The sequence below is a fragment of the Trachypithecus francoisi genome, unplaced genomic scaffold (genome assembly GCF_009764315.1).
Source record: "Trachypithecus francoisi isolate TF-2019V2 unplaced genomic scaffold, Tfra_2.0 Lachesis_group4, whole genome shotgun sequence".
In the NCBI taxonomy this organism is placed as follows: Eukaryota; Metazoa; Chordata; class Mammalia; order Primates; family Cercopithecidae; genus Trachypithecus; species Trachypithecus francoisi.
This window is the reverse complement of record NW_022681469.1, coordinates 142,036,522-142,063,853: the sequence shown is the minus strand read 5'-3', so window position 1 is coordinate 142,063,853 and position 27,332 is coordinate 142,036,522. Positions and strand designations below refer to the sequence as shown.

General features: G+C 46.3%; 1 protein-coding gene across 1 annotated transcript in view; it reads left to right on the top strand.

Annotated features, from left to right (window-relative positions):
- PKD1L1 (polycystin 1 like 1, transient receptor potential channel interacting) overlaps positions 1-27,332 on the top strand; it is a 186,103-nt gene that overhangs the window by 108,938 nt on the left and 49,833 nt on the right. Inside the window, exons 33-46 of the mRNA XM_033194210.1 lie at positions 1,757-1,840; positions 3,653-3,860; positions 6,572-6,678; positions 7,491-7,707; positions 10,616-10,795; positions 12,474-12,578; positions 12,672-12,744; positions 13,317-13,363; positions 14,437-14,599; positions 16,325-16,460; positions 17,561-17,645; positions 18,085-18,261; positions 20,220-20,338; positions 26,486-26,596. Of these exons, the coding sequence (XP_033050101.1) occupies positions 1,757-1,840; positions 3,653-3,860; positions 6,572-6,678; positions 7,491-7,707; positions 10,616-10,795; positions 12,474-12,578; positions 12,672-12,744; positions 13,317-13,363; positions 14,437-14,599; positions 16,325-16,460; positions 17,561-17,645; positions 18,085-18,261; positions 20,220-20,338; positions 26,486-26,596 (1,812 nt within the window). The remainder of the gene's footprint in view (positions 1-1,756; positions 1,841-3,652; positions 3,861-6,571; positions 6,679-7,490; positions 7,708-10,615; positions 10,796-12,473; positions 12,579-12,671; positions 12,745-13,316; positions 13,364-14,436; positions 14,600-16,324; positions 16,461-17,560; positions 17,646-18,084; positions 18,262-20,219; positions 20,339-26,485; positions 26,597-27,332) is intronic.

Sequence of the window (27,332 nt, the reverse complement as noted above, 5' to 3'; positions counted from 1 at the left end):
ATGACTGCCTTGTCTTCTGCATTTGGCCCAACCTCCAGAGCCTTTCCTGAACCTTGTCCAGAAGAAGCTGGAGCACCCTTGGTTTGTACAACTCTCCAGTCTATGTCAGTTCTCTTGTAGCCGGGTCGTGTGTCAGCTTTGGTTCTCCCACTCTGTGGGCTCCCAAGGAGCAGGGGCTGCTCTGTAGACTGTCTTCGTGTTCCTCCTTCCCGTGGTGACTATCATGCGGGAGGTGTTTAGTAAGTGATGAAGACGTGAGTCAGTGGATGAGTGATAGATGAACCCATCCGTTTTCTTATCACTGAAGCGCCGACATCCTTTGAGTACGCCGTTTGTAGTCAGGCAGGTGGGACCCTCAGCTCTCACCGTGCCCCCATGTTGCCCTGAGAGTCCCTCATCTTCAGAGGACCCTCCACAGCCTGGTGGTGAAGGTGTGCTTTCTGAGGCAAGAAAAGTCTCTGTGCAAAGATGAACAGCCTCCTTAGGAATTTCTGGGTATATGAATCATATCACTAAATTAGAAATTATTTGTCATCTAGCTGACTAACAATTCTATGAGAGACTCAGTTCATTCTTTTTAGTTGCCCTTACCTTTTCATTAGGAGAGAGATAAACAATTATTAGGCATATTTAGAAATAGAAATAGTCATTTCTAAAGAAGCCATAAGACACTATATTTTGTGATTTCCTGCTAGGAGGCAAATATATCCAGATCATACCATATCAGTGCAATTTATAGCTGCTTATTGATTTTCTTATGTTTTCTTATGTTGCACTCTTAAATTTATCTAATGCCATTTCTAGGAGTACATCCAAACTTATTGGTAATGGCCCAATATTTTGCTTCAATATTAAATTATTGATAAATGCATTAATGTAATCATTCATTCTACATTACATAACTACTCTCTGATAGGCACATTTTTGTGAGCCAAAGGTAGAAAAGCAAATAACAGGCCAGGCGTGGTGGCTCATGCCTGTAATCCCAGCACTTTGGGAGGCCAAGACGGGTGGATCACTTGAGGTTAGGAGTTTGAGACCAGCCTAGCCAACATAGCGAAACCCCATCTCTACTAAAAATATAAAATTAGATGGGCACACACCGGCAATCCCATTTACTTGGGAGGCTGAGGCACAAGAATTGCTTGAACCTGGGAGGCAGAGGTTGCAGTGAGCTGAAATCATGCCACTGCATTCCAGCCTGGGCAGCAGAGCGAGACTCCATCTCAAAAAAAAAAAAAAAAAAAAAATTCAATAATACATAGGACCTGCTCACAAGATAATGAGGGTGAGATAGACTGTACTTTTAAAAAAAGAGACAGTGTTTACAGTGATTGTCAGGGTTGAATGTTTGTAATGCCAGGAACTGGCGCTTAGGCAGAGGAGTTGGCCAGAACTTGACTAGTGGCACAGCTAGGCTGTGACGGGGACCCAAGAGCCTCAGGCTGCAGCCATGCTGTGGAGGGCTGCCGTGAAGACCGCCAGACCGCCATCTGCTCTGAACTCTGTGTCTCAGGACAGCCTCCATGGGAGCCGTGTATCCCGACACACAGATGTGAAGAACTCTGGCACAAGAGAAGAGTCCTTCATTTCTAACTTAGGTTTCAGGTGAATCTTTTAAACTGGGTCTTAGTCATAAAGTTATCATTATTGCACTCTTTCTTCCTTTTCACATTCCTTTAACCAACATGCCTTCACACTGTCAACAGCTGCTCTCTCCACAAATTCTGTATCCTCATCCGCATTTCCCTCCTAGCTACAATCGCCTCGCGGCATTTGGTCTCCTAAGGAGAACGCTGAAGGCCAGTTTTGAAGTGAGTGACATTTCCAAGTTACAGAGGTAAGTTCCATTTCCTACATAAAGACTTCATAGACTTTATTTGTTTTATGATTCACTCAGGATGTCCACATATAATTCCAGGGGTGCTTGAAATCCATGTTACTTACTATCATTGTGTTTTTGAAATACGCGTGTTAGTGGATAATTATCTTTAAATATTCTTTATAATTATCTTTAAATATTCTTATGGTTGAATATATACATATATATTTTGTCTCTCTGTACTTAAATTCACTGATGAGAGATTCATAAACACAAGAAAGTCAACATACTTTTCATATTTTTAAGTTTAGTTTTAGTTCAGTGTGAATTTGGTCAATTATTATTGAGAGTTGATATCTACAGTGACAATACTGCCTAAAGGGCCTGTCCTGGTTTATGTTTACTGTCATAGCCTAATTATTAATAGCTCCCTCTTTCTCTCTCTGGAGTATCTCATTTTAGATAATAAATTTAAAATGTACACTATTTTTATAGCCACTTTTATATGAAATGGCTATATTTAGACTCAGATATGGGTAAAGTGAGTTTAAGCTGATATGGACAGGAGCCTTCCCTGTCTTATTTATCAGTGTCACCCTACATTTAATACAATGCTCAGAGTAAATATTTGCTGAATGAATGATTATCTTCTCATTATATTCATGTAATAAGAAGCTCTACTTTATTATTCCATCAATCATATTACTTTATAGACTAGTTGATGGATCAGATAATTAGTAAATAAGACATTAATTGCTAATGCAACAGATGCTGGATACAGAAAAGGTCACTGACCGTTCAGTGATCAGGGCTCAGAGGACAGCAGCCTCAACCGTGGTATCTGCGGCATTGATATCGCTGGGGCTGGAGCAAACCATGGGAGAAGCAGGCCTGGAAGGTGTCCAGGGAGAGGCAACACCTGAAGTTCTACAGGGGCGGTAGCAAGTGGGATATCTGGCCAGAATCTTGAAGGTTTCAGAGTATTGTCCAGGTGGAAGGATGTGAGCACCCTGCAGAGCTCATGGGGCAGAGCTCTGAACAGGCTCTATCCTGGTGGGGAAAAAGAGGGCAGGTGAGAAACCAAGAACAGAGCCCAATCCTCAGATGAAATCAAAGAGCAGAATGGCAGGGGATGGGGCGAGCAACATCCCCATGTGGCATAGACCCTGGTGCCCACCCTCTGAGATCCCATCAGAAATCTATGAGACTCCAGTTAGGTTAGAGTCCCAGCACAGCAGCTTGATATGAACATCATTCTACGGATCTGTGGGAGTTCAGTGATCTCTCCCCAGCCAATGTTGGTGCCTGGGAACAGGTAGGTGGAGGCTACAGGTAGGGAACAAGCAGCAGCATCCACAGGGGCAGTGGGAGGCACAGGCAGGGACTCCAAAACATCACCAACATCTCATAGCCTTGTTCTGCTAGCAGGAGAGGGAGAGAGGGAGAAACATAATGCCACTTGTATGTTTTAAGAATTTTGTGTATTTATATTGCTTAACCTTTACAATAGCAGTGAGATTGACATTGTTAGCCGTAGTTCACAATGAACGTTTCTCAGAGCCAGCATGGCACAGCCTCTTGGTACAGAGGCTGGTCCATTACAAGATTTCTTTGACTCTGGAGTCCATGCTTGTAGGGTGCTGCTCGCTGGACCATGGGCCAGCTCCCTGCCTTCAAAGCCCTCCCAATTCAGCTTCCAGCAAGTGTAAAAACGTATCAATGAAACCCAGCAGGGACTTTTGTGTATAAGAGGTGGGGGGGGCAATCAGTGTTTTCCTATGTGTTTATTTTCATGAGCAATTTTCTTTATATCTCTCCTTTCGTTTATAGCCATCCAGAAAACTTGCTTCCCAGTATTTTTATTATGGGTTCTCTGATTCTTTATGGATTTTTGGTCGCTAAAAGCAGACAAGTAGATCATCATGAAAAAAACAAATCTGGTTACATCTTTCTGCAAGAAGCCCCCCTGCCGGGCCACCAGCTGTATGCAGTCGTCATTGATACCGGCTTCCGAGCTCCGGCCAGATTGACCTCAAAGGTAGCTCAAGCATCTGGGGGTACTCTTTGACGGTGTCTAAGCAGTGTCAGCATCAGAAGTGAGGATCTGGTGATTTGGCTTCCCTGTCTGTTACCTGTCACAGCAGGCCCATCTCATTGCTGAGGCAAGGCTTGCCTGCCCTTTCCAGGGTCCTGCCTCTGCCTGCACGTCTGTCAGGGTGAAGAGCAGACCCCTTCACCTTCTGCAGCTGTTCCAGTCCCTTCTCCTTCTGTGTCCACTGTGGAAAGCAGCCCAGGGAGATCTGTTCTGTCTCTGAGTGGATCTTTGAGACTCTGAGAATGAGATGTACTATTCTGAGCTCGGGGCAGAAAACCACAGTCCCGGAGAAGCTGGTGGAGGATGAAGGTGGGGTGGGAAGCAGGATGCAGTGGAGGAGGAGGAAATAGTCCAGCACTGGGCCCAGTGGAGCAGCGGTGCCGTGGTGAGCTGTGGAGGTAAGGTCTGCAGGGGCAGAAATCCAGCCTGGGCAGAGCCATGTGCAATTCGAACTGCATGTGACACAAATCCCTCAAAGAGAGGGAGGCTCCCTCTGCCCTTGGAATTCACACTCCCATTTCCTGAGGGAACCATGGTTACTTTATGGAATTCATAGGATTGGGATGTGAATGAGAAAGAGTTAGATGGGAGGATGAATGAGATGGGGTGCCACAGTGTAGTAGGATACATGGGGGCACAACACATTTTTAAAGCTTATGTGGTCCTTACTCACCATGAACCCTTCATCTACCAACTGTATATTTAAATTGTCTATCAGATAAACATACATGTATATATTCACAAGCAATGCATACACATAAGAATGTTCTTAACCTAGCAAAGGAAGATTTAGTGGTGAAGCTTTAGATGATTTCTAAGGGATGTCTGCTGTCAGCACTGCCATTTATCATTGTGCTAGAAATCCTGGTAAAAACAATAAAGCAAGAAATAAAACAGGAATATAAGGTTCCAAAAGGGAGAAAGAGATGGTTCTTTTTTTTTTTTTTTTTTTTGAGACGGAGTCTCGCTCTGTCACCCAGGCTGGAGTGCAGTGGCCAGATCTCAGCTCACTGCAAGCTCCGCCTCCCAGGTTCACGCCATTCTCCTGCCTCAGCCTCCTGAGTTGCTGGGACTACAGGTGCCCACCACCTCTCCTGGCTAGTTTTTCGTATTTTTTAGTAGAGACGGGGTTTCACCGTGTTAGCCAGGATGGTCTCAGTCTCCTGACCTCGTGATCCGCCCGTCTCAGCCTCCCAAAATGCTGGGATTACAGGCTTGAGCCACCATTCCCGGCCAAGAGATGGTTCTTCGCACAAGATGAGGTTGTCTACATAGCAAATGAAGAAGCATGTTCACGCTAATGATTAGCACTAATAGCATTTAAGAAACTTGCTGAATTTTTGATTGAGAAAAAAGTCATCAAAATAATCTCTATAAAACAGCAATGACTATTTATAACATGGGGTTGAAAACAAGAACCTCTTTGTCACAGTAAAAAATGGTGGGGTGCCTAGAAGTGAATTCATCAAACCCCACATACAAGACCATCATGAAGGAACTATCCCTGATATGCATAAGAGATCTAAATAAAGGGTTATGTTTATGGATGAGAAAGCCAATTTTCCTTTGTCATTTCTCCCAAATTAATCTATAACATTAATAATAATAGTGTGAATGAAATTCTATTAATATACGCGCTTTACAGATGAAAACCTAAGGCATAATGAGGTTAAATCCAATTAAATCTATTCATAATTCTAGGAAGGTGTTTTGTGGAACTTGGAAAACTGATCCTAAAATTCAGGTGGAAAAGAATACAAGAGAATTGCAATACCAGTCATGCCGACTCTCAAGAGAAGAACAGGGCAGGGACTCCCGACCCAATATTCAGGCTTATTTTGAAACTGTAGTACCTGAGATCATGTCGTGACCTCAGAGAGGTACTGAGGAGGGTTTTCTGGGGAAGACGAGAGGCCTTACAAACCACAGGAAAGGGTGCACTGCTTCAAAAAATATTTTAGAACAATAGCTGTCCTTGTAGAAAAAGGTACCATTGAATCTTTACATCATACACACAAAAAATAAACTCCAGAACATTAGAGACAGAAAGGTGAAAACACAAAGTTTAGAAACTAGTCAAAGAAAACATACACTTTGGAATAAGGAAGGATTTCAGAAACAGAAATATCTTTCTTAAATGAAAGTTTAATAAGTAATCTTACATCAGAATTGTTCATCTCTGTGTGACAGAAGACAACAATGAGGAATGACAAGCCCAGCCAGATTGACGTGTGCCTCCCCAGGGTATGCCCGCAGGTGCATGGGTACCCTACTCTGGGTCCAGGCTCCTCTGGCATCTCCCTGCCAAGCCAGAGGGAGGAAAATGGTGTACCCACCGTGGTGCTCTCCTGCTCTCATGAGAAAACAAATGCCCTCCCGAAACCTAGTTGGGATCTGGCTTTTCTAGATCAAGAAAGTGAGGAAATGGCCAATTTTACCAGGCTCCACTTCAAGGCCCTCCTCTGCTCTCCCCAGGGAAGCCTGGGACCGGGCATGCCCTCTCATTCCCTGGCTCCAGGCTGTGGCACTCCACCATGCAGGTGGTTTTGTGGAAGGGTAAGACGCTGGGAGAAAGTGCGAGGAAGCCCTGCCCAGCATTGCATGGCGTCTGCGGTGAAACAGCCTGAGTTCCTACCCCTGTTCTTTGTTGTGAGGTGTACGTCGTTTTATGTGGCGACGATGGACTGTCAGAAACCAAGGAGCTTTCCTGTCCAGAGAAGCCCCTGTTTGAAAGGAATTCCAGACACACCTTTATCCTGAGGTATTCCAAAATATTTCACTGCTAGACTTGGGAAAGAGAGGCCAATCAGAATGAGTGTCGCCTTATCACAAATACAAAACAGTAGACGACATAACATTGGTCTCTAACAGTGAGCATCAATTTATATACAAACAATTTTATGATGTATTTTTACAGTTTGTTATTCTGAGTAGATTAAACAATAGGTTTGTGCGAGGCAAGGAAGGAAGGAGGGTGGGGGAAGAAGACTTACTGATTTTACATATTAGTAAAGTTCATAATCAGTGTTTTCTATGACACTAAACCTTCTGACCTTAATTAGGTTTGTCCCCAGTTTGGAAGAGCGAGGACACATGGTGTCACAAAGACGGTGGGGTTGGAGAAAGAGGGAGTTTAACAAGATAGGATGCAAGCACCTGGCGTTTTAGAAAATATAAAAGGACTGAACTAAATTATTTTTTCTCCTGGTAAATTTCATGTATGATATTTACTGGTTTGGAGTATTATGTCTTCATTAAGAGAGAAAAGGTTAACTTTAGACTAATCCACACCAGAGACAAATAGATGAACGAGATTTGTGTGACTTTGGTTTGGGAAAGCCAGTGGATATTGAAGGCCTGAGTGCAGGGTCACTGTGCGTGGTGGGATTTCCCATCCTCTGGCTGGGTTCCAGGGGGCTTCACATGTCACTCTGCGTGTCAGTCACCTTTGACATGTCCCATCCCCCCTCTGTGGGACATCAGTGCTTTGAGGGTGAGCACTGGGGCTGATGGGATGCCAGGACCACACTGTCACCCTCCCAGCTGATGAGACGCTGCTATGTGTACCTCCAGCGCTCCTGCCCAGCTGGGCCTGCTGAGGAAGATCCGCCTCTGGCACGACAGCCGTGGGCCTTCCCCAGGCTGGTTCATCAGCCACGTGATGGTGAAGGAGCTGCGCACAGGACAGGGCTGGTTCTTCCCCGCCCAGTGCTGGCTGGCTGCCGGCAGGCATGACGGTCGCGTGGAGCGGGAGCTCACCCGTCTGCAAGGGGGACTCGGCTTCCGGAAGGTAGGCCCCCTCCAGATGGCCTCTCGTGGCGCACCTGGCTGACCGGCAGAGCATGGCACCTGGCTCTGCTTCGCTTGCCACAGTTGTGTCTTTCAACTCCTCTAAAGTGTATTCCTCTTTTCTTAGTTAATTACCAATATACCCAAATATTAAATGATACATTCATTAAGTGGCCATCCAAGCATGGATTAATTACCCTTCACAATTATTAATTATTGCAGTAATGCTTCTCTGTAATTGTAATAAGAATGTAAATTTCTGGAATTTATGGTTCTGGTGGTCTGTGATGTCCAGAGGCCCGTGATTAGAGACTATTCAGTGCCCTGTGTGTGTCCCAAACAACCTAGATAACTATCAATAGAGTAATTACAGATACGGTACAGATGTGATCAGGGCCAGGATGGCAGGAGATGGCCAAAGTGACAAAATAACAGATAACCTCACAAACTAACCATGGAAGTTGTGGTTTTTGCATGTCCTTTCCATCTTTCCCTATATACAAACAAACTTCTTTTTTTTTTTTTTTTTTTTTTTTGATGCGGAGTCTCGCTCTGTCGCCCGGACTGGAGTGCAGTGGCCGGATCTCAGCTCACTGCAAGCTCCGCCTCCTGGGTTACGCCATTCTCCTGCCTCAGCCTCCCTAGTAGCTGGGACTACAGGCGCCTGCCACCTCGCCCGGCTAGTTTTTGTATTTTTAGTAGAGACGGGGTTTCACCATGTTAGCCAGGATGGTCTCGATCTCCTGACCTCGTGATCCACCCGTCTCGGCCTCCCAAAGTGCTGGGATTACAGGCTTGAGCCACCGCGCCCGGCCACAAACAAACTTCTTTCTTTTTTTTTTTTTTTGAGGCGGATTCTCACTCTGTCGCCCAGGCTGGAGTGCAGTGACGCAATCTCAGCTCACTGCAAGCTCCGCCTCCCGGGTTCACGCCATTCTCCTGCCTCAGCCTCCCGAGTAGCTGGGACTACAGGAGCCTGCCACCACACCCGGGTAATTTTTTGTATTTTTAATAGAGACGGGGTTTCACCGTGGTCTGGATCTCCTGACCTTGTGATTCGCCCGCCTCGGCCTCCCAAAGTGCTGGGATTACAGGCCTGAGCCACCGTGCCCGGCCTATACAAACAAATTTCATACAATTGTGATAATAATTTTTTTTTTTTGAAACAGAGTCTCGCTCTGTTGCCAGGCTGGGGTGCAGTGGCATGATCTCGACTCACTGCAACCTCTGCCTCCCAGGTTCAAGTGATTCTCCTGCCTCAGCCTCCCGAGTAGCTGGGACTACAGGCACATGCCACCATGCCCGGCTAATATTTGTATTTTTAGTAGAGATGGGGTTTCACCATGCTGGCCAGGATGGTGTTGATCTCTTGACCTTGTGATTCTCCCGCCTTGGCCTCCCAAAGGCTGGGATTACAGGCGTGAGCCAACGTGCCCGGCTGCATTTTGCACTTTCTTATTCAACATTTTAGAGTAGGTCTCTTCATGAATTTTTAAAACATCGTTTCAGGGCTGTATAATGGCCCACTGCGCATGACCATTTGCTGAAGACCTGTTGGGCATGTGTAGCTTTCTTTCATTTATTATGGTAATGGACAACATTGTGGGAACTTTCATGTGTGATTCTCTGTTCCTGATGAGTACTTCCTGAAACTGGGTCTCAAACAGTGGTAAGAGCCAGTGAACTCAGACAGTCCCCAGTGTCGCCAGACCTTGCCAGGCCACTAGGCTTTCTTTCCAACCTGCCCTGTTGCCACCTGCCTTGATGAGAGGCCCAGGCTCAAGGCCGTGGCATTTTCAGGCCTGAGATTGCTAAGCTAGTAAGAAACATGGTCACAAAGGATTTGAAACAAGTTCTCAGTCAGTCACAGCATGTGGAAATTCTTCAGCAGCTAAAACTGGGGCTTCCCCTTAGATGATTGTTTCCTTGTGAGAATGACTGTTTAGCTCAGGAACTGTAGTTAACAATGGGAGATATACATCGCTTATCCTTAAGCTATTGTGCTTGATAGCTTTTTGTGAGAAACGTAAGCTTATTAACTTAGTCACGTATAAGCACTTGTGTGTGCTACGAATCGAGCGTTGCTTTTTGGCTAGTCCATTTACATAAAGAAGATACATTCTTGATTTTTCTGGTGTTTGTATCTGTGCTCTGCTCATATTCCATAAGAGCAGTTGCAGTTCTGGACATAATTTTGTTTTTTCTAGAACAATGTTGAGCCCTGAGCATTATTGAAATTGAATTGGAACTTAAAATTCAGTGCAATTCCTAGGCAACAGATCTCCTGCTATGTGCCAGACATTGTGGGCTACTGAGGACAGAGTTGGAGGTGACTCAGCCCCACTCTCAGTGCACTCAAAGTCCAGTTGAAATTAAGCGTATTGCCCCGGAAAGTTCTGAGAGTGGTGGGGTTTTAAGAAGTCTCTTAGGAACATGCAGGAGAACCAAGGAGAGACTGATCAGAAGCTCTGGAGAGAAGGTCTCCTGAGGCTGGGCGTGAAGGCATTTGAGAGCAAGGCAGGTGAAGCTGGGAGAAGCATGTGCCAAAGCTCAGGAGGTGCCAGGGGAAAGCCAGGTGGGCCGGAGTCCAGCATGATAGGAGTGTGACTGGATCAAGGAGGCAGAAGGAGGAGCAGCTTCCAGAGGCCTAGAGTGAGGTGCTGTTCACCTGCACCCACAGCCCACCTAGTACCCAGTTAACCAGCCAGGATAGCAGAGCCAGAGAGTGTGGGGAATCCAGTGCTGTCTACCTGCACCACAGCCCACCTGATACACAGCTAAGCAGCTGGGATGGAAGAGCCAGAAAGCTCGCCATCTCTGCGCAGAAGATCATGGTTTAACAGTCAGGACTTTGCTTTATTGACAGAAATGCCCATGTCAGGGAACACTTCTCCTGCTTTCCGTTTCAGCTTTTCTATTGCAAGTTCACAGAGTACCTGGAGGATTTCCACATCTGGCTGTCGGTGTACAGCAGGCCCTCCTCCAGCCGCTACCTGCACACACCACGCCTCACCGTGTCTTTCTCCCTGCTGTGCGTCTACGCGTGTCTCACTGCCCTGGTCGCTGCTGGAGGGCAAGAGCAGGTGAGGGCCGTCGCTTTTCCTTACAGCAGCTTCCAGATCCCAGACTACACTGTGGCCCCTTTTTGCCTAAGAAATCAACAAAGCTCACAGTCCTCTGAGAAAAGTTTAAACCAGGGGAAGCAAGCCTGGCTGCCTGGGGACCAGAGAAGGAGCAGGAGGGCTGTGCCCGGTGTGGCACTGGATGGGCCTGCACAGCCCTGACTCTGCTGGCTCGGTGGACAGCTGCTCTGTGGGAGCTCATGCCCAGGCTCAGCAGCAGAACTCTTCCAGAGAGGCTGGCAGTCAGTTGTCTTTGAGAATGATCTTGAATTTTTTTTTAAGTTGGCAATTCATTTAGATTTTGAACAAGTCCTCTGGACAAAAGAACGCAGAACCATTCTGATGGGCACATTTTCCCTCAAGATGCCAGTTTGCACTGGCAACTCTTTTCTGATTGTTCCTCGTGAGATGTAGTAAATTACTTCGAAATCAGTGTCAGCAGTTAAAATGGAGACCCTCCCTTTCCTGAGGGAAAACAACACAGCAAGACGTGGGCTGAGGGAAAATTGACTTGTTTACTATGACAACATCATGGCCATTCATGCATCCGGCCCACCGGGTTCACTGCTGGGTCGTGGGGCACCTGGAGAATGTGGTGACAACGTCTGTTTCCGAAATGGGGGCCAGCGACCCATCCATGTGACAGCCAGGCATAGTGGCTCCTTTATGACACCAGGTATCAGAGAGATCCAATAACAATTATGGATTGGTGAGATTGAAAAAATAACAGTGCATAGAATTTGTAAAAAGAGGATAAACAAATATCGTCAAGTAGCAGGAAGGGAACAGCTCTGTCCACCTGGAAATAGACCAGGGCCTGTGGTGAGGAAACCTACGGTCAGCCTCTTCTTTGAGGCTGACATGTTGTCTGACATTGGGCCACTGACCACTTCTCTCTGTTCATTGGTACCTTGTGGGTGTTGATGCCTTGCCAAATTGTAGCCATGATTCAATCCATGGAGCACGTCCTGGTAGAGAGTGGGTGCTTGGCAAGCATTTGTTCAATCCAAAAGGATTTGTATAAGAAGAAACAAAATGATTGCGTGTGTTTTCTTTTCACTCCTGGGGTATAAGAAACCTTTGCTGGATTCCTTCTGCTTGTATCCATCATATCAGTTCTATATATAGTTCTATTTTTTTTCTTAGAATGATATTGAACATGATGCATTATTTAAATTGAATTGTGGCCAGGGTGGTAGCTCACGCCTGTAATCCCAGCACTTTGCGGGGCCGAGGCAGACAGATCACCTGAGGTCAGGAGTTTGAGAGCAGCCTGGCCAACATGGTGAAACCCTGTTTCTACTAAAAATACAAAAATTAGCTGGGCGTGGTGGTGCGTTCCTGTAATCTCAGCTACTCGGAAGGCTGAGGCAGGAGAATCACTTAAACCTGGGAGGCGGAGGTGGCAGTAAGCCGAGATCTTGCCACTGCACTCCAGGCTAGGTGACAGAGCAAGACTCCATCTCAGTCAATCAATCAATCAATTGAATTGTAACTTAAAATTCATGGTTCATGAAGAGAGCACTTTTATTAAATATAATGTATGTATTCACATTATATATATTTGTAATTACACCATGACTGTTTTAAGTTGGACTCATATCAGGTTGATGTAACGGCTGCTGTTGGTTTGTTGCAACCCCAGTTGGATGTCAGCCCCACCCTTGGATCCTTCAGGGTGGGTCTCCTGTGTACCCTTCTGGCTTCTCCAGGGGCCCAGCTCCTGTCCCTGCTCTTCAGGCTCAGCAAGGTACCTGCGACTTGTCCTCATGGCCCTGTTCTCCTGAGCAGCCCCTTCATTGCTGGGGAACACACTTGGCGAACCACCTCTTTCCTTCTGCAGGAAGTCCCGGGGCCTGCCCGAGCACAGCCACACTGCCTGCCTAGAGGAGAAGCACAGGCCGAGGCACCCCAGGGTAAATGTGTATTAAAAATCTCAGAAACTCTCCGTGGGGCTGAGCCTTTTGCACCAATGTACTAAGTAGAAATTGTATCTTCTGCTTTCAGTTTGCATTGTGTTTATTATGAGTAATGTTGGGCATCATTTCATGTGTTGAAAAGTCATTTTATTTTCTGTGATCTATCCGTTTTCTTTTCCCACATTTATATGAACCTTATAAAATCCTTTCTTTTCTAAGTGATATATAAATACTTTTCACCAGCTAAGTAAAGTAGGTCTTTGTCAGATGGATGGTGAATCCATTTTCTAGTTGCTAGTGCCATTTGTTTTATTAATTAAACATTTTTCTCAAGCTGCCATGTTTCCTTAACGCAGCCTCGAGTGGCTGTGAGGGTTGCCTAAGCCAATACCAGGACAGCAAAAGTCCCCGTTCTAGTCTTGTTCTCTCAGAAGTACTCATTCTGGTTGAGTCAGGAAGGAAGAGTATTTGCTGAAGAAAGAAGTATCCCTGCTAATCCTTAAACATATCCCTGTCTAAATGTATGATCCCAAAACATCATACATTGGACTTTTATTTTTTTGAATCAGGTCCTAATTCCTACCAAAGGGTACCAGACGCACAGGAGCCATGCAAGGTAAATCAACCATTATGCGCAGCAGTTAATCCTCTAGCATGAAATGCGAGCAATTCGATTTCTCTGGCATCCTCCCTTGGCCATGGATGGGTCAGGCCCAAGGTGAGATGGACACAAGAAAAGATCGATGCAAGACCTGCTGTGCTGGCTGGGGACCGTCCTCCCTAGAGGGAGGTCTGTTTCCCAGGACACATGCCACAGCAGCCCTGCTGTCCAGGTGGGTCAGAGAGAAGGGGTCTCAGCAGAGGCCTGAAACAGGAAGGAAGCGCAGCCCAGCAGAATTCGGAAAGCCCCATATGTCTACCCAGTAAATACCGGCAGGACCGTGGGAGAGACACTGTGGAGCAGCAAGGCTCGGGGTGATGGCTCAGTGAGCTTCTCCACCTCCTTGGGAGGAGGAGGCTCAGAGAAGCTGCCCCAATGCTGGAGCTCCGTTCCAGGTCTCAAAGAGGCCTGTGACACGGGGCAGTTGAAGGGCAGCTTCTAACGGCACAGCTGCGGTACCCCATTGCTATAGTGCTTTTTGGATCTGTGTGACTGCCCCTTTGCTTACGTGGGATTCTGCTCTGTGGGACATGTGAGGGCACACACGATGCCAGGTTTGCCAGGTTCTAACTCCCTGGCAGCAGCTCCCCCGCTCCTGTTCCTGAGGGTGGTACTCTCGAGCCGCTGCTTGAAACACAGTGTGCCCCCCATGCCCCAAACACCATGCCAGAGCTCTGCGCCTTCCCCACTTAGAGGCTTTGTTCAACCAGTTGCTCTTGGCTGAATTCCCCTCTGTGGCAGGGTCATGCCTCTCAGAGAACTAGGTGCAATCACCCTGACTGCATGGAGCTGCTATTAGGCAACCAGCATTTCCCCAGGTGCAGCCACCGTCCTCTGAGGGGTATGAAGGAGCCGGCTCTCAGGTCGCCTGTGCTTCCTTCCTCAGAATTCTTTAGAGGCCTGAGCACCACACCCTGCCCATGTCAGGCCCATCCTCTGAGAAGGCAGCAAGCCACACCACTGTTGAGCGTCACGTGTGAAGCCCTGTTTGTGGAGACATTAACCTTGGCATGACCTTGTCATTCTAGCATCCTGCATCAGCCATTGTCTCTGGGAGTGGCAGGGCCCAAAGGAAGGCGGCAAGTGATGATGGCACAGCCTGTCCAGCCCCTAAGCTGGAGGCCCATGGGGCTGACCACAGCAGGACTACTCTGATGGGGAAAAGCCACTGTTGCCCTCCCTGTACTCAAGGTAACTGGCTTGCAACCACAGCCCCCTTCCTGCCAGTCCAGCAGACCTGCAGCCATTGGGAGAGGTGGGGCAAGCAGAACCACGGTTGGGCCAAATGTCACTGAATACTCTAGTCTCCTCTGAAAACCAGGCATGGGCCCACCCAAAACTGAGGCATCCAACTTTCCTCCAAAGTCTTGGTGCTTTCTGGCAAGTACTTAATGTAAGTTTGGTCAGATCTTTTTAAAAGTCAGTAATATACTCATAACCTTTTTTAAGTATTTTGAAATTTGAAGCTTTGCATTTTTTAATGCTAATGACAGTGAATGATAGTCCCAGCTTCCAATTATGCTGGAATCTCAGCAGTGAACTGGTAGAGGCAGGGATTACCCTAGAACAACCAGGGCTGTGCCCAGGGAGATTGAATCCTGCTGCAATCCTAGGAGGGCAGCCAAATCATGGCAAAGGGGAGACAGTGGTGGGCCTGGCCTGGCAGGGGTGTGTGGCTTTGGGATCCTGGAGCCATGTGGTACATGAACAGATGGTTTTCTTGAGGCTCCAGCTTAGCCCAGGTCCTTGCGTACTGGATTCAGATGCTTATTCACAATGACTGGCAAGGCCTGTGCATGCAGCTATGTCTGGTTGGACCCATGCTGCACAGCACTTAACACAGTGAGGCACAAAAAAGATCCTTTCTGTGAGTGAATAAGCTTCAGGCAGGTGAGCCTTCAGTGTAGGCACAAGTATCAGCAGTAGATCAGAAGGGAAACTCATCCCAGGGACCGGCAACCCTCCCAGACAAGCTGGACACATGGCCTGGGCTGGAAGGGAGCACTCAGGAGTACAAGGCTCACACTTGCAGACCAGCCACCGATGAGGTTGTGGAGAAGGTGTGGCTCAGGGCGACACCACTGTCCCAGCCACAGCTCACATTCCTTGATTTATGTTCAGCCAGTGTCCTTCGGTTTGCCTAATACCAGCTTCCCAGCAAGAGCTCCTTAGTTGTTGAAAGGTGTTGTGCTCGATTGCCCTGGGGTAACATGGCATCCCGCCTCTAAGAGCAGTCGCTAGAAAATGGGCTGAGACGGCTGCACCTGGAGGTATGAAGCGCTCTATATGACAACCCTCTGGTCCTGTACCTGGCGCTGGGGAAATCACATAGCAGAGAGGGAAGGATGAAAACCACAGGGGACCAGTCACAGCCCTGTCCCTCATGGTGTGTGGGACCTGATCCAAATCAGGGCAGACCCTCAGATCCCAGGTCAGCCTGCTTAGTTGTTTGGGGTCTGAAATGGAAACTGATCCCTCTGCCCCTGATGTTGGGGATCCATAGGTCTGTTCAGAAGAAGAGGTCCCCAAAAGCCTTCTGAGGGCACAGCAAGGCAGGAGTTGCTGCTCACCACCCCCACCTCCACCCCAGACCCTCAGGTGAGCACCAATGTCCCAGCTCAGCAGTCGGGCAGGAGTTCCCTTGTTCTCAGCCTGTGCATTCTATTCAGGACCTCAAGGGATTGGAGGAGGCCCGTGGCTAGGAAGGCCCTCTGCTTCACTCAGTCTGCTGATTCAGATGTTAATGTCACCTGGAAACACCCCCAACCCCGAACACACTCAAAAATCATGTTTAACCAAATGCCTGGGCACCCTGCAACCCAGTCGAGTTGATGCCTGAGATTCACCACCACACTCCGCGTGATGGAGATGCCAAGGTCTCTTAAGCTGCCTTGTCTCTGTCCTACCCTTCCGCAGCACCCAGCAGTGGTTTGGAGGGACTAATGCCCCGGTGGTCAAGGGCCCCTCAGCCTTGGTGGAGCTCTGCAGTGTGGGCCATTTGTGGGACCGCTTCTCTGGCCTGTGGTTTGGGAACAGGATTTCTAGGCTACAGGTGAGCTGTAGAGGTTTTCGAACATCCTCAGGTCCTCGGATGGAAAGTCTCACATTTGTAAATAAATCCCTGCGTTTCTGGGAACTCATCGGATGCAGGCTCCAGATGTCGCTATTGCTATTTTCTCCCTCATTTCTCCCTCCCACCTCCTGGGATAAATAAAATCATATGCAGATCCCAATGGGTGGCTTGGCCTGGTCAGCCCTGCCACGGCAGAAGGCCTGGATGGAGTCCACATATTAAACAAGAAGCTGCAGGACGTCCGCCTAAGGAAGGAAGGAACCCAGCTGCAGAGCTCCTGAGAGGAGCCGGTTCCCAGCCAGGAGCTCTGGCTAGAATATGCTGTTCATGGTCACCCATCATTTGAAAAAGCATATGCCTTTGGGACAGGGATTATGATGCATGTGTCACAGATTCTGATCCTGTCACCCTGGCACATGCTGCCTCTCTGGCTCCTGTCCAGCTTGGACTCGCCATCGGAGACCGCAGGGTCATTCAGTGTGGCTCCATGGCCCACGTCTTCATAAACCACAAAGAGCAGCCGCAAAGCCAAGGCCCTTTCTTCCCGTCTCTTCCATCTCAGCTGTAGATGTTGAATCACTCTGTGAGAATGGGCAGGTACTTAGACCTCTCTTGTGCCTCAGTTTGCTCATCTGTAAAATAGGAACATCAGAGAGCTTAATTCTTAGGGCTTGGGGAGGAACAGCTGAAATATGAAAGCTATCCCGTTAGCATCATGCCTGCCCTAGCGGAGTGCCCACTGGCATCCAGCTTTTTTGTTGTTGCTGCTGTTATAATTATTATAGCCCAACCTGTTTTCTTCCCCCTTCCCCTCTCTGTGCTCCATTCCATCTGCTTATTGGGTTTTCCTTTCTCTTTCCCACTGGGCAGCTTCAGGGAGGTCAATGTCCTCTTAGCAGACAGGGATTCCCCTCCGATGAGCAGACACTGCCCACGTCCAGCACCACTCCCACAGCTGGCTTCCTGCCGTAGCGAGGCCATGGGCCCTCTCAGGCAGTGTTTGTGCTTAGGCAGCAATGACTGCTGGGTGGCCTGCTGCCCTACAGGGTGCTGACCACCACACTTTTCGCTGGGGGCAGGTTTGACCAGGAGCAGTGTGTGCGGTGGCTGCATCTGCTGTCCCTCTCCGTGGTCTGCTGTGTTTTCATCACCCAGCCGCTTATGGTAAGAAACACCCTCCATGGTAGAAGTGCCTTCCATCAGGAGGGGACCTAGACAGGAAGGGAAAATAGAGGCTTCATTTTGGTGGTGTATGACTTTTCTTTACACCCTGATTTCAGTTGTGGTGAGAGATAACCAGGAGCCAGGCTCTGTGCTAAGCTGCACAAGGGGCTGTTCTTTAATCCTCATAAACATCTTTGAGAAGTGAACCACTTTAACCCACATTTTTCATTTGAGGGAATTGAGCCTCAAAGAATTTAGGTCTCTTGGGCGAGGCCACACCTGGTGAGTAGTTGGGCTGGGAATCCAAGGCAGTGACTGCTGGTGTCTTTACAACTGGGAGATGGAGTCCTGTTCATGATTAGGGGACAGAAGGACAGCTCTGTGTGGAATGAACACAGACACAGGGCGGCTCTCTGCTCTGTCATGTTTTTCCTTCCAGGTATGCCTCATGGCCTTGGGTTTTGCTTGGAAAAGAAGAGCTGACAACCACTTTTTTACTGAGTCTTTACGTGAGGCTACCAGAGATCTGGACTCTGAATTGGCAGAACGTTCCTGGACTCGCCTCCCCTTCTCTTCAAGCTGCAGTATTCCTGACTGTGCAGGCGAGGTTGAAAAAGTAAAAGAATGACCTATGCAGTGCAAATTGAGCTTTAAAAAACTGCTTTATGTTCTATCACACATATCTGAATGTAGGCTTTGAATTCAAATTGGGTTGCATCTTTGGAGACCCATGGGATGTCTTAATTTCTTATGTTTCTTTGCGCACACATATATGATAGATGAACACATAGGACTGATTTTTTTTTTTTTACTCCCATCCTAAAGAAGTTAGAGCATCAAGAAAATTAGCATATTTTAAAATGCTGAAGCCAATGAGAGCTCTAATTCTTGGCCATGATTTTGGAGAACTTTTAGGCCATTTGCCCTTCAGTGGACCCACAGAAAATGTATTCCTCCCCATCATTCCTCCCTCCCTGACTTCATCCGTTCGTCCCTTCCTCCCTCCCTTTCTTCCTTCTTTTATTCAGTTTTGCCTATTATATGTGTAGCATTCTGTTGGGCAGTGTGAATGATATGAAGGAAGAGAAAGGTATACTGGCCACTGCAAAGAAATTCACAGGCTCATTGATTAAGTGCACATGAAATGCATGTGCGATTCTGTACTCTTGTAATAACCATAAATCACTTATGACCAAGGACCCAATCCCAGTTCATTTAGAATCAGACCCTGGTCTGGTCCTCTGCTCATCTCCGCCCTCCTCCTCGCAAAGGATCCTGATAAACTCCGTGTCTGAGGACCTGTCTGAGGCCTCTCAGCCCTGCCTGAAACCAGGGCTGCTGCTGCTGAAGATGGGTGGTGCACACAGGCTATGTACTAGTCATTGTGCTATTTTGCATCTACGTTGTATTTACATTTGTCATATCATTTGTTGCTTATAACACCTTATGAATTAGGCAGCATCACTGCACGCCATTTAAAGATGATGTGGAATGATTAGGCCCGGGGTATACTGCAATAAAGGGGAGTCTGGGGCCCAAACCTGGCCCACCTTGCCCTTTCCTCCTACACCCCCGCCCTGCAGCACCTTAGCTCTTGAGAAGCAGCATGGCCCTGGTTCCCTCATACCTGTTGGATCTCAGCTTTCCTTTGTGCTTTGAAGGCTGTCCTTCCTCTTCTCCCCTCGGGCAGATATGCCCTGCTGTGCTGCAAGTTTGTTCATTTTCTTTCTCTCATCCCAGCCTTGGGGGTGAGGCTCCTTCACATGAATTCAGCCTGATCCTGAGGGCCACGCTGTCATCTCCAAACCTACGAATGGCTCATTAGCACCTTAGAATCGGGATGCCCCCCACACCCAACCTCCCCACGGATCTCTCGGCCACACATGTTCCCTTCTCAGAACGGCACAACAGCCGAAGGGAGTAACTTAACTCCCAACACCCTGCATGTGCAGCTTTATATTGTTTGCATCCCTGCTGTTGAGTTCCTAGAAGCCCAGAGTCTCTAGGAGGAAGGACTGTCTCTGATTCCTCAGATGTCCCCAGTGCCTGATCCAGTGAATGTGTGTTGATGAATGAATACCTACAAAGAGTTCATTTATCTGGCTACTGTTATGCCCTGTCCACGAACAGAGTATAAAAGTAAAAATGATTTTTGAAGAAAGAAAAGAAAGATCATTTCTTGCTAAGACTATACTTTAAAATGATTTTTTCATACCTTGAAAGTCTCTGAAAGAAAATACTGTGCCAATGCCCAAGATAATTGCTGCTGTAATTTGACGGTAGTAGACACACCCCTCGTGTACAGCAGCTCTTTGTAATAGCCCAACTGCAATCCCTGCCAAAAAAGCTTGCCTGGGACATGAGCAGATTTTTAAAAATGGGTCTACCCCCCGTCTCTGATCCCTTCCCCAACAACCTGGCCTATGTTATTCATACAAAATGCCTCTTTGTTCCCAAATGCCAGGCTGAATGTACAGCACAGCAATGACGCATTCCTTGGCTTGGCAGGAGCACCAGGGGCCTCTCTCCTTCCACCCGACAGCCCACGGCTCACCGGGCTCTTCTCCCTGACAGGTCTTGGCTGCCCGACAACAAGCTCGCCACCTGCGCTGGGCGCATCCACCCTCCAAGGCCCATCTGAGGGTCACCAGAGAGAGGATGAGGAGAGAGAGTCGCACACAGGCTGCCCTGAGGTGGGTGGCGGCCTCTGTTGGGAGGGCTTGCTCCACTCCAGCTCCCTTCTCGGAGGGGGCGCCCCACTGCTGCTGGTCCTCCTGGGAGATTGTTCTCCTGGAGGAGTCGGTAGTGGGGATGGGGACCACCTTGCTGTCCCCAGAGCTATCCTTATCTATGTAACAGCCTGTGCTGCCCAGCAGATGGGAGGAATTCAGGGAAACAGAATTGAAGTCAGAAAACTCAGTTCCACAATTTGCCCATGATGAGAAATTAAGAAAGTTTCCTCCTCTGGGCCTCAGCTTCATGCATCCAGCATGGATTCACACACACAATTGGATTTCATCCCACCCATACGTGTGCTTAGCACATGGTCTGGGACTTCTGCTTCTCCAACTGGGACACACAGGGATGTGGAAGCTCGTAAGATAAATGCAACACCTCTTCTTAGGGCATGGATTTAGCCCAGTGACAGGTATTTTAAAATATTCAGATATGCACAGCTGGTGTTCATAACATATTTTAAATTTTTTTAGATAAAATACAAACCTTAATAAATATCATGCTGTGGCAAAGCTCTCCAACTTCTACCTCCAACACATTTCTCTCAGTGGTATCATCCCCCTCCAATCATGGTGGTGCTGGATGGCAGCCACCACAAGGAGCCTTCTCTAAATGCTAGCCAAAATCCCTCTTCAAATTCAAAACACGAATTCCGTCTCCTGCAAATCTTTCTGGTGTAGTTTGTCAAGGATTTGGGAATTTCTGATAGTTTTTAAAAAATGGCATGTCATAGAAGCACCTCCAACCATCTTCCTTAAAAAACAATCCCTTCATACAATGTGGCACACCATTAGCTTCCCCTTAAATATTTTCACATCCCTTTCCAAGGAAAAGAGCTGTGGTTGTGTTAGGATGTCACATTTAAAGGAGAATGGGAGAGGAATTCCAGGAAGATGGAGCAGTGGCCAAGTTTTTTACTCTTACCAAATCTCCTCATAAAAATAGAGCAATTAAGATAGCAAAAACAAAACCCATAGAAAACATGTACAACAAAATTACATGAGTTGGCCGCCACCACACACACCCTCAAAGGCACTCAGGTGGGAACCAACCAGAGAGTGCACCCACCCTCTAGCTCAGCAGCTACAGAACATAGTGGAGGGAAGGATGGGGTACCTGATGTATCTGAGAATAGGAGAACCCCAAGCTCCTGTAGGTATTCTTCACTGGGAGTGTGGCGGGCACATCTGGGAGGAATTTGCACAGTCAAGTTTACAGGTGAGTGCAAGGTCTGGAGGTCTGGAGCTGCTGGGCCAGCTCAGCCTTCAGAACTAACCACACCCAGCTCTGCCAGGACATAGCCCTGGGGTGGGGTGGCTTGGGGCACTGCTTGGGGAAGCATCCAAACCAAGCAGAACAGGCCCAGAGAAAGCATTTAGGAAACAGGCAAAACTGGTAAAGTTTTAGCTTATAAAATTAAAAGACAAAAACCAATATCATATTTCTATACAAGCAAAAGTCAGAGATTTAATACAAGATCATATTCAACAAAGCAAATAATAAAATAAATACAACAAAATACACTTAGGCATAATCTTAAGTTTCTCTAAGATTTCACTGAGGAAAACTTCCCTATGACTTAAAATCCAGACACAAAAGGGGAAAATAAAAATAAACTGGATTACATAAAACTTAAAGAGAAAAAAATAACTCCTACATTAAAAGAAACTATTTGTAAAATAAAATGACAGCGACAAACTAAGAAAAAATATTTGTAACAAAGTTTTAATATTCTCTCTTTGTTTTTTGTTTTTTGTTTCTTTTAGACAGAGTTTTGCTCTTGTTGCCCAGGCTGGAATGCAGTGGCTTAATCTCGGCTCACTGCAACCTCTGCCTCCCAGGTTCAAGCGATTCTCCTGCCTCAGCCTCCCAAGTAGCTGGGTTTACAGACATGCGCCACCACGCCTGGCTAATTTCTTGTATTTTTAGTAGAGACAGAGTTTCCCCATGTAGGTCAGGCTGGTCTGACCTCAAGTGATCCACCCGCCTCAGCCTCCCAAAGTGCTGGGATTATAGGCATGAGCCAGCACGCCTGGCCTGAAGGAACAGCAGCTCTTTAAAACGTAAAAATGGACTGGAAAAGTGAACAGAGAGTTCACAGAAAAAAAGAAATTCAAATGGCTCTTTCACTTACAGTAAGAGAATTGCAAATTAAATGTGAAAATCCAAAAATGTGGCCACATACTCTGTCAGTGAGGCCATGGCAAATAGAGTCCTTCACACAGTGCTGGTGTGAATGCAAAATGGTACAGCCACTGTGGGGGATATTCGAAGTCTCTACACAATGGTAGATTCATTTACTATTTATCCAGCATCCCCACTTCTTAGAATCGCTCTTAAAGACACAATAAGGAAAACATGAGCAGCCCCATGCACAAAGCAACTTGTGTGGGAACTTTTGTAATGAGAATAGCCTGGAAAGAACCCACATGTCTTGCTGGAGGGACAGGAACACAGTGGAGTAGTGTCCAGCTACGTAGAAGCATGAGGACTATCCCTCCAGACTCCCAGGGAGAGGCCCGTAGGATTCACTGCAGGAGTGAAGCCAGGTGGAGGAAAGCAGGCGTGCTGTGCTGCCTACTGCTTAATGAAAGGGGACGTGAATATGTGTGCCTGTGAATCCGCTCACCCTAAATAAAACAAGGGAAAGGCAATCCAGGCACCTTTAGGAAATATTAATAGTTACTTATGGGGAGAGAAGGAATACGATTTTTTAAAATCTGTGTTAAGGTTAAAAATTCAAACTTACAAGCCTAGTCTCTAAGTACAGAAAAGAATGAAGGGAAAACACCTTAAAGCTGTTTTCGCCAATCATGTTGTTAGTGGAGCGTTAGTATCTTTATTCTCATTGTTGATTTATTGTGGGGTAAAGGAAATGAAGAAGTCTGTTATTTTCTAATTCTGTCATTCCTGGTGTCCTTTAAAAGTGGAATTCTTGATGTGAGAGAAAGAAGGTACAGATCTGAGTTCAAGGAAGTCGAAACTCTGTAGTCCTGAATTTGAATTGCAAGTATAGGTATGGAATCATGTCGGGTTTTTTTTTTTTAAGGAAAAAAAAAATATGTTTTTCTAGATCTTTCCAGCAAGAAAAGACCTAGAAACAGCCCAGAAGCAACACACACTTTTAATACCTAGATTTGGTCCGCCAAAAAGAAATAGGAGTCACTGGGATTCCTGATTTGAAGACGGTGATGGAAAATGTTTAAGATGAGCCTGGAATATTTCTTAGGCAAGGGAGCAATTAATAACTGCTGGGGTCATTGTCAGAGGACCAAGGAGCCAGTTTGAAGAGGCTCAGATTGGTCAAACATGGGGTAATTTGACATCAAGATTAGAAACTACTGAATTGAAGTTCATGAAATCTATCTAAAGCCAACACCCACAATGTAATTGATCAGTGTTGGTGGACACCCAGAAACCAACTTTTTATAAAAGCCAGTGAAAGTCTGCCTTTCCCATACAAACTGTACCCCTGGGAAACCACATAACAGGACAGGGGATATTTCTCTTTAGAGAGAAATTCCAGCTAACGAATGAGGACCAGGCAATAGAATTAGAGCCTGACCATTTTTGCAGTTTTAATGAAGTAATGAATCTAGGCATTGCTCATTAACAGTGGCCAACATAAAAGAGAGAAGGAGAGAGAGAGAAACATCAGACATGCCGTATCCGCTGGTGGGAAAACACTATCATCTATGAGGCAACCTACCCCAAACAGTCCAATCTTAATCTGATGAAGTGATTTTGCCAACTTGTAGTTTACGGTAAGAGTATGTTGATACCTCCACGGAAAAGCAGGACTCTGAGAACTTGCTCAACAAATAGATCGCAAAGAAGCAAAAATAAATAGAGATGATACCTATAGACTGGAAGAGACATGAGAAAAGCAATTAATGTAATTCGTCATATTAACAGACTAAGAAAAGCCATATGATCGTCTCAATCGAGGCAGAAAAAGCATTTGATAAAATTCAACATTAATTCATCCAAAAAAAGAAAAGAATCTCTCAGCAAACTAGGAGTAGAAGTAGGAATAGTAAAGAGTTTCCCTGAATTAATAAAGGGTATTTATGAAAACTCGACACCTAACATCATACTTAATAGAGAGACACTGAATGTTTTTTAAGATAACGAACAAGGCAAAAATGTCCCCTCTGATCACACATATTGAACATCATTGGAAGTCCTAACCAATGCAATAGGCAAGAGAAAGAAATTAAAAACCTATCGATTTGAAAGGAAGAAACAAAACCATCTATTGGCAAATGACATAAATCGTCTATGCAGAAAATCCCAAATAACTTACAAAAACAAGGGTTCTGGAACTAATAAGTGAATTTAGCAAGTTTGCAAGACAAGTCAGTATACAAAAGTAAATTATATTCCTATGTACCAGCAATGAACAATCGAAATTTAAAAAGGAATACCATTTACAACAGCACCAAATAAATTAAGTACATGGACGTAAGTCTAAGAAAACGTGTGCAGGATCTGTATGTTGAAAACCACAAAACTCTGATGAAGGAAGTCAAGAAGATCTGAATAAATGAAGAGATAGACTGTGTACATTGATTGGAAGACTCAGTAATGTTCAGGTGTAGATTGTTTCTGCAGTTTTGATGCAATACCACAAGATTTTTTTTTTTTTTTTTTTTTTTGATGCAGAGTCTCACACTGCCGCCCAGGCTGGAGTGCAGTGGCGCGATCTCAGCTCACTGCAATCTCCATCTCCCGGGTTCACGCCATTCTCCTGCCTCAGCCTCCTGAGTAGCTGGGACTACAGGCACCTGCCGCCATGCCCGGCTCTCTCTCTCTCCCTATCTATCTATCTATTTATCTATCTATCTATCTAATCTATCTATCTATCTATTTTTTTTTTTTTTTTTTTAGTAGAGATGGGGTTTCACCGTGTTAGCCAGGATGGTCTCGATCTCCTGACCTCGTGATCTGCCTGCCTTGGCCTCCCAAAGTGCAAGCCACTATGCCCAGCAAAATACCGCAAGCTTTTTTGCAGATATTGACAAACTGATTCTAAAATTTATATGGAAAGGAAAGGAACTAGAATAGCCTAAACAATTCTGAAAACGATGAGCAAAGTCAGAGGATGGACACTATCTGGCTTTAAAACATACTATACAGCTGCAGAAACCAAGGCAGCATGATGTTTGGGGACAGATAGACATGCAAATCAATGGAACAGAATAGAGAACCCAGGAATAGACTCACCCAAATATGCTCAACTGATCTTTTGGCAGAGACGCAAAGATGATCCAATGGAAAAAGAATAGTCTTTTAAAAATGGTGCTGGGGGCCAGGCATGGTGGCTCATGCCTGTGATCCCAGCACTTTGGGAGGCCAAGGCAGGTGGATCACCTGATGTCAGGAGTTCAAGACCAGCCTGGTCAACATGGTCAAATCCCATCTCTATTAAAAATACAAAAAAATTAGCTGGACGTGGTGGTGGGTGCCTGTAATCCCAGCTACTCAGGAAGCTGAGGCAGGAGAATCACTTGAACCAGGGACGGGTAGGTTGCAATGAGCCGAGATTGTGCCACTGCACTCCAGTCTAGGTGACAGAGCTAGACTCTGTTTCGGAAAAAAAAAAAAAAAGAAAAATGGTGCTGGAAAAACTGGGTATTGATATGCAAAATAAATAAATAAACCCCAACACACACCTCACACTTTATACAAAAATTTCCTCCCAGGGATTTAAAAGCCGAGTTTCATTTAAAATCTTTTGGCCCGGCATGGTGGCTCACGCCTGTAATCCCAGCACTTTGGGAGGCCAAGGCAGGCAGATCACCTGAGGTCGGGAGTTCGAGACCAGTCTGACCAATATGGAGAAACCCCGTCTCTACTAAAAATAACAAAAGTTAGTCAGGCGTAGTGGCACACACCTGTAGTTCCAGCTACTCGGGAGACTGAGGCAGAAGAATCGCTTGAACCCAGGAGGCGGAGATTGCAGTGAGCCGAGATTGTGCCACCGTGCACCAGCCTGGATGACAGAGTGAGACTCCATCTCAAAAGAAAAATTGCAGATTGAAACATTCAGATACCTACATACAGGATCTGTATGGATGCTAACTTAAAAACTCTTCTTACAGAGATATTTCCATGGACATCCTCATGCTGCTTCTGCTTTTGGGTATAATGTATGGGAGGTTTTCTCAAGATGAATACTCCCTCAATCAAGCTATCCGGAAAGAATTTACAAGGTAGGAGGTTTGGGTAACTCCTCTAGATCTGGGGCCATTGCACTAGTCCATAGCCTGTGTGCACCTTCCCCATGTTTCACAACCCACATATGAAATATAAGGAAGGTTGTCACACTTTCCCTGGTATTAATAAAACCCCCTCCATTCGCAGACTTTGGATACATTCTTAGCATTTTCTTTGGGGTAAATAGTGAAACTAGGATATTTCAAGGAATTTTAAGTTCTGCGCCAAAACAGGGTCTTGCAGTTTCTTTTTTGCTGGAGACATCAGAGTTTTCTGTCAAAGCCTATGGTTGCAGTTCATAATAACTGACACTCAAGTTCAAACAGTTTCTTTTTTTTTTTTTTTTTTTTTGAGACAGAGTTTTGCTCTTATCACCCAGGCTGGAGTGTAATGGCCCGATCTCGGCTCACTACAATCTCCCAGGTTCAAGCAATTCTCCTGCCTCAGCCTCCCAAGTAACTGGGATTACAGGCGTGTGCCACCACGCTTGCCTAATCTTTTTGTATTTTTAGTAGAGATGGGGTTTCACCATGTTGGGCAGGCTGATCTTGAACTCCTGACCTCAAGTGATCCACCCGCCTTGGCTTCGCAAAGTGCTGGGATTACAGGTGTGTGCCACTTTGCCCAGCCTTCAAACAGTTTCTAACACCTCTCAAGTTCTTGATCATTTCTCAAGTTACTCGTTTGCTTCTTCCTCCTCCTTTCTGTAAGTAGAGGTTGACTACAGGTAAA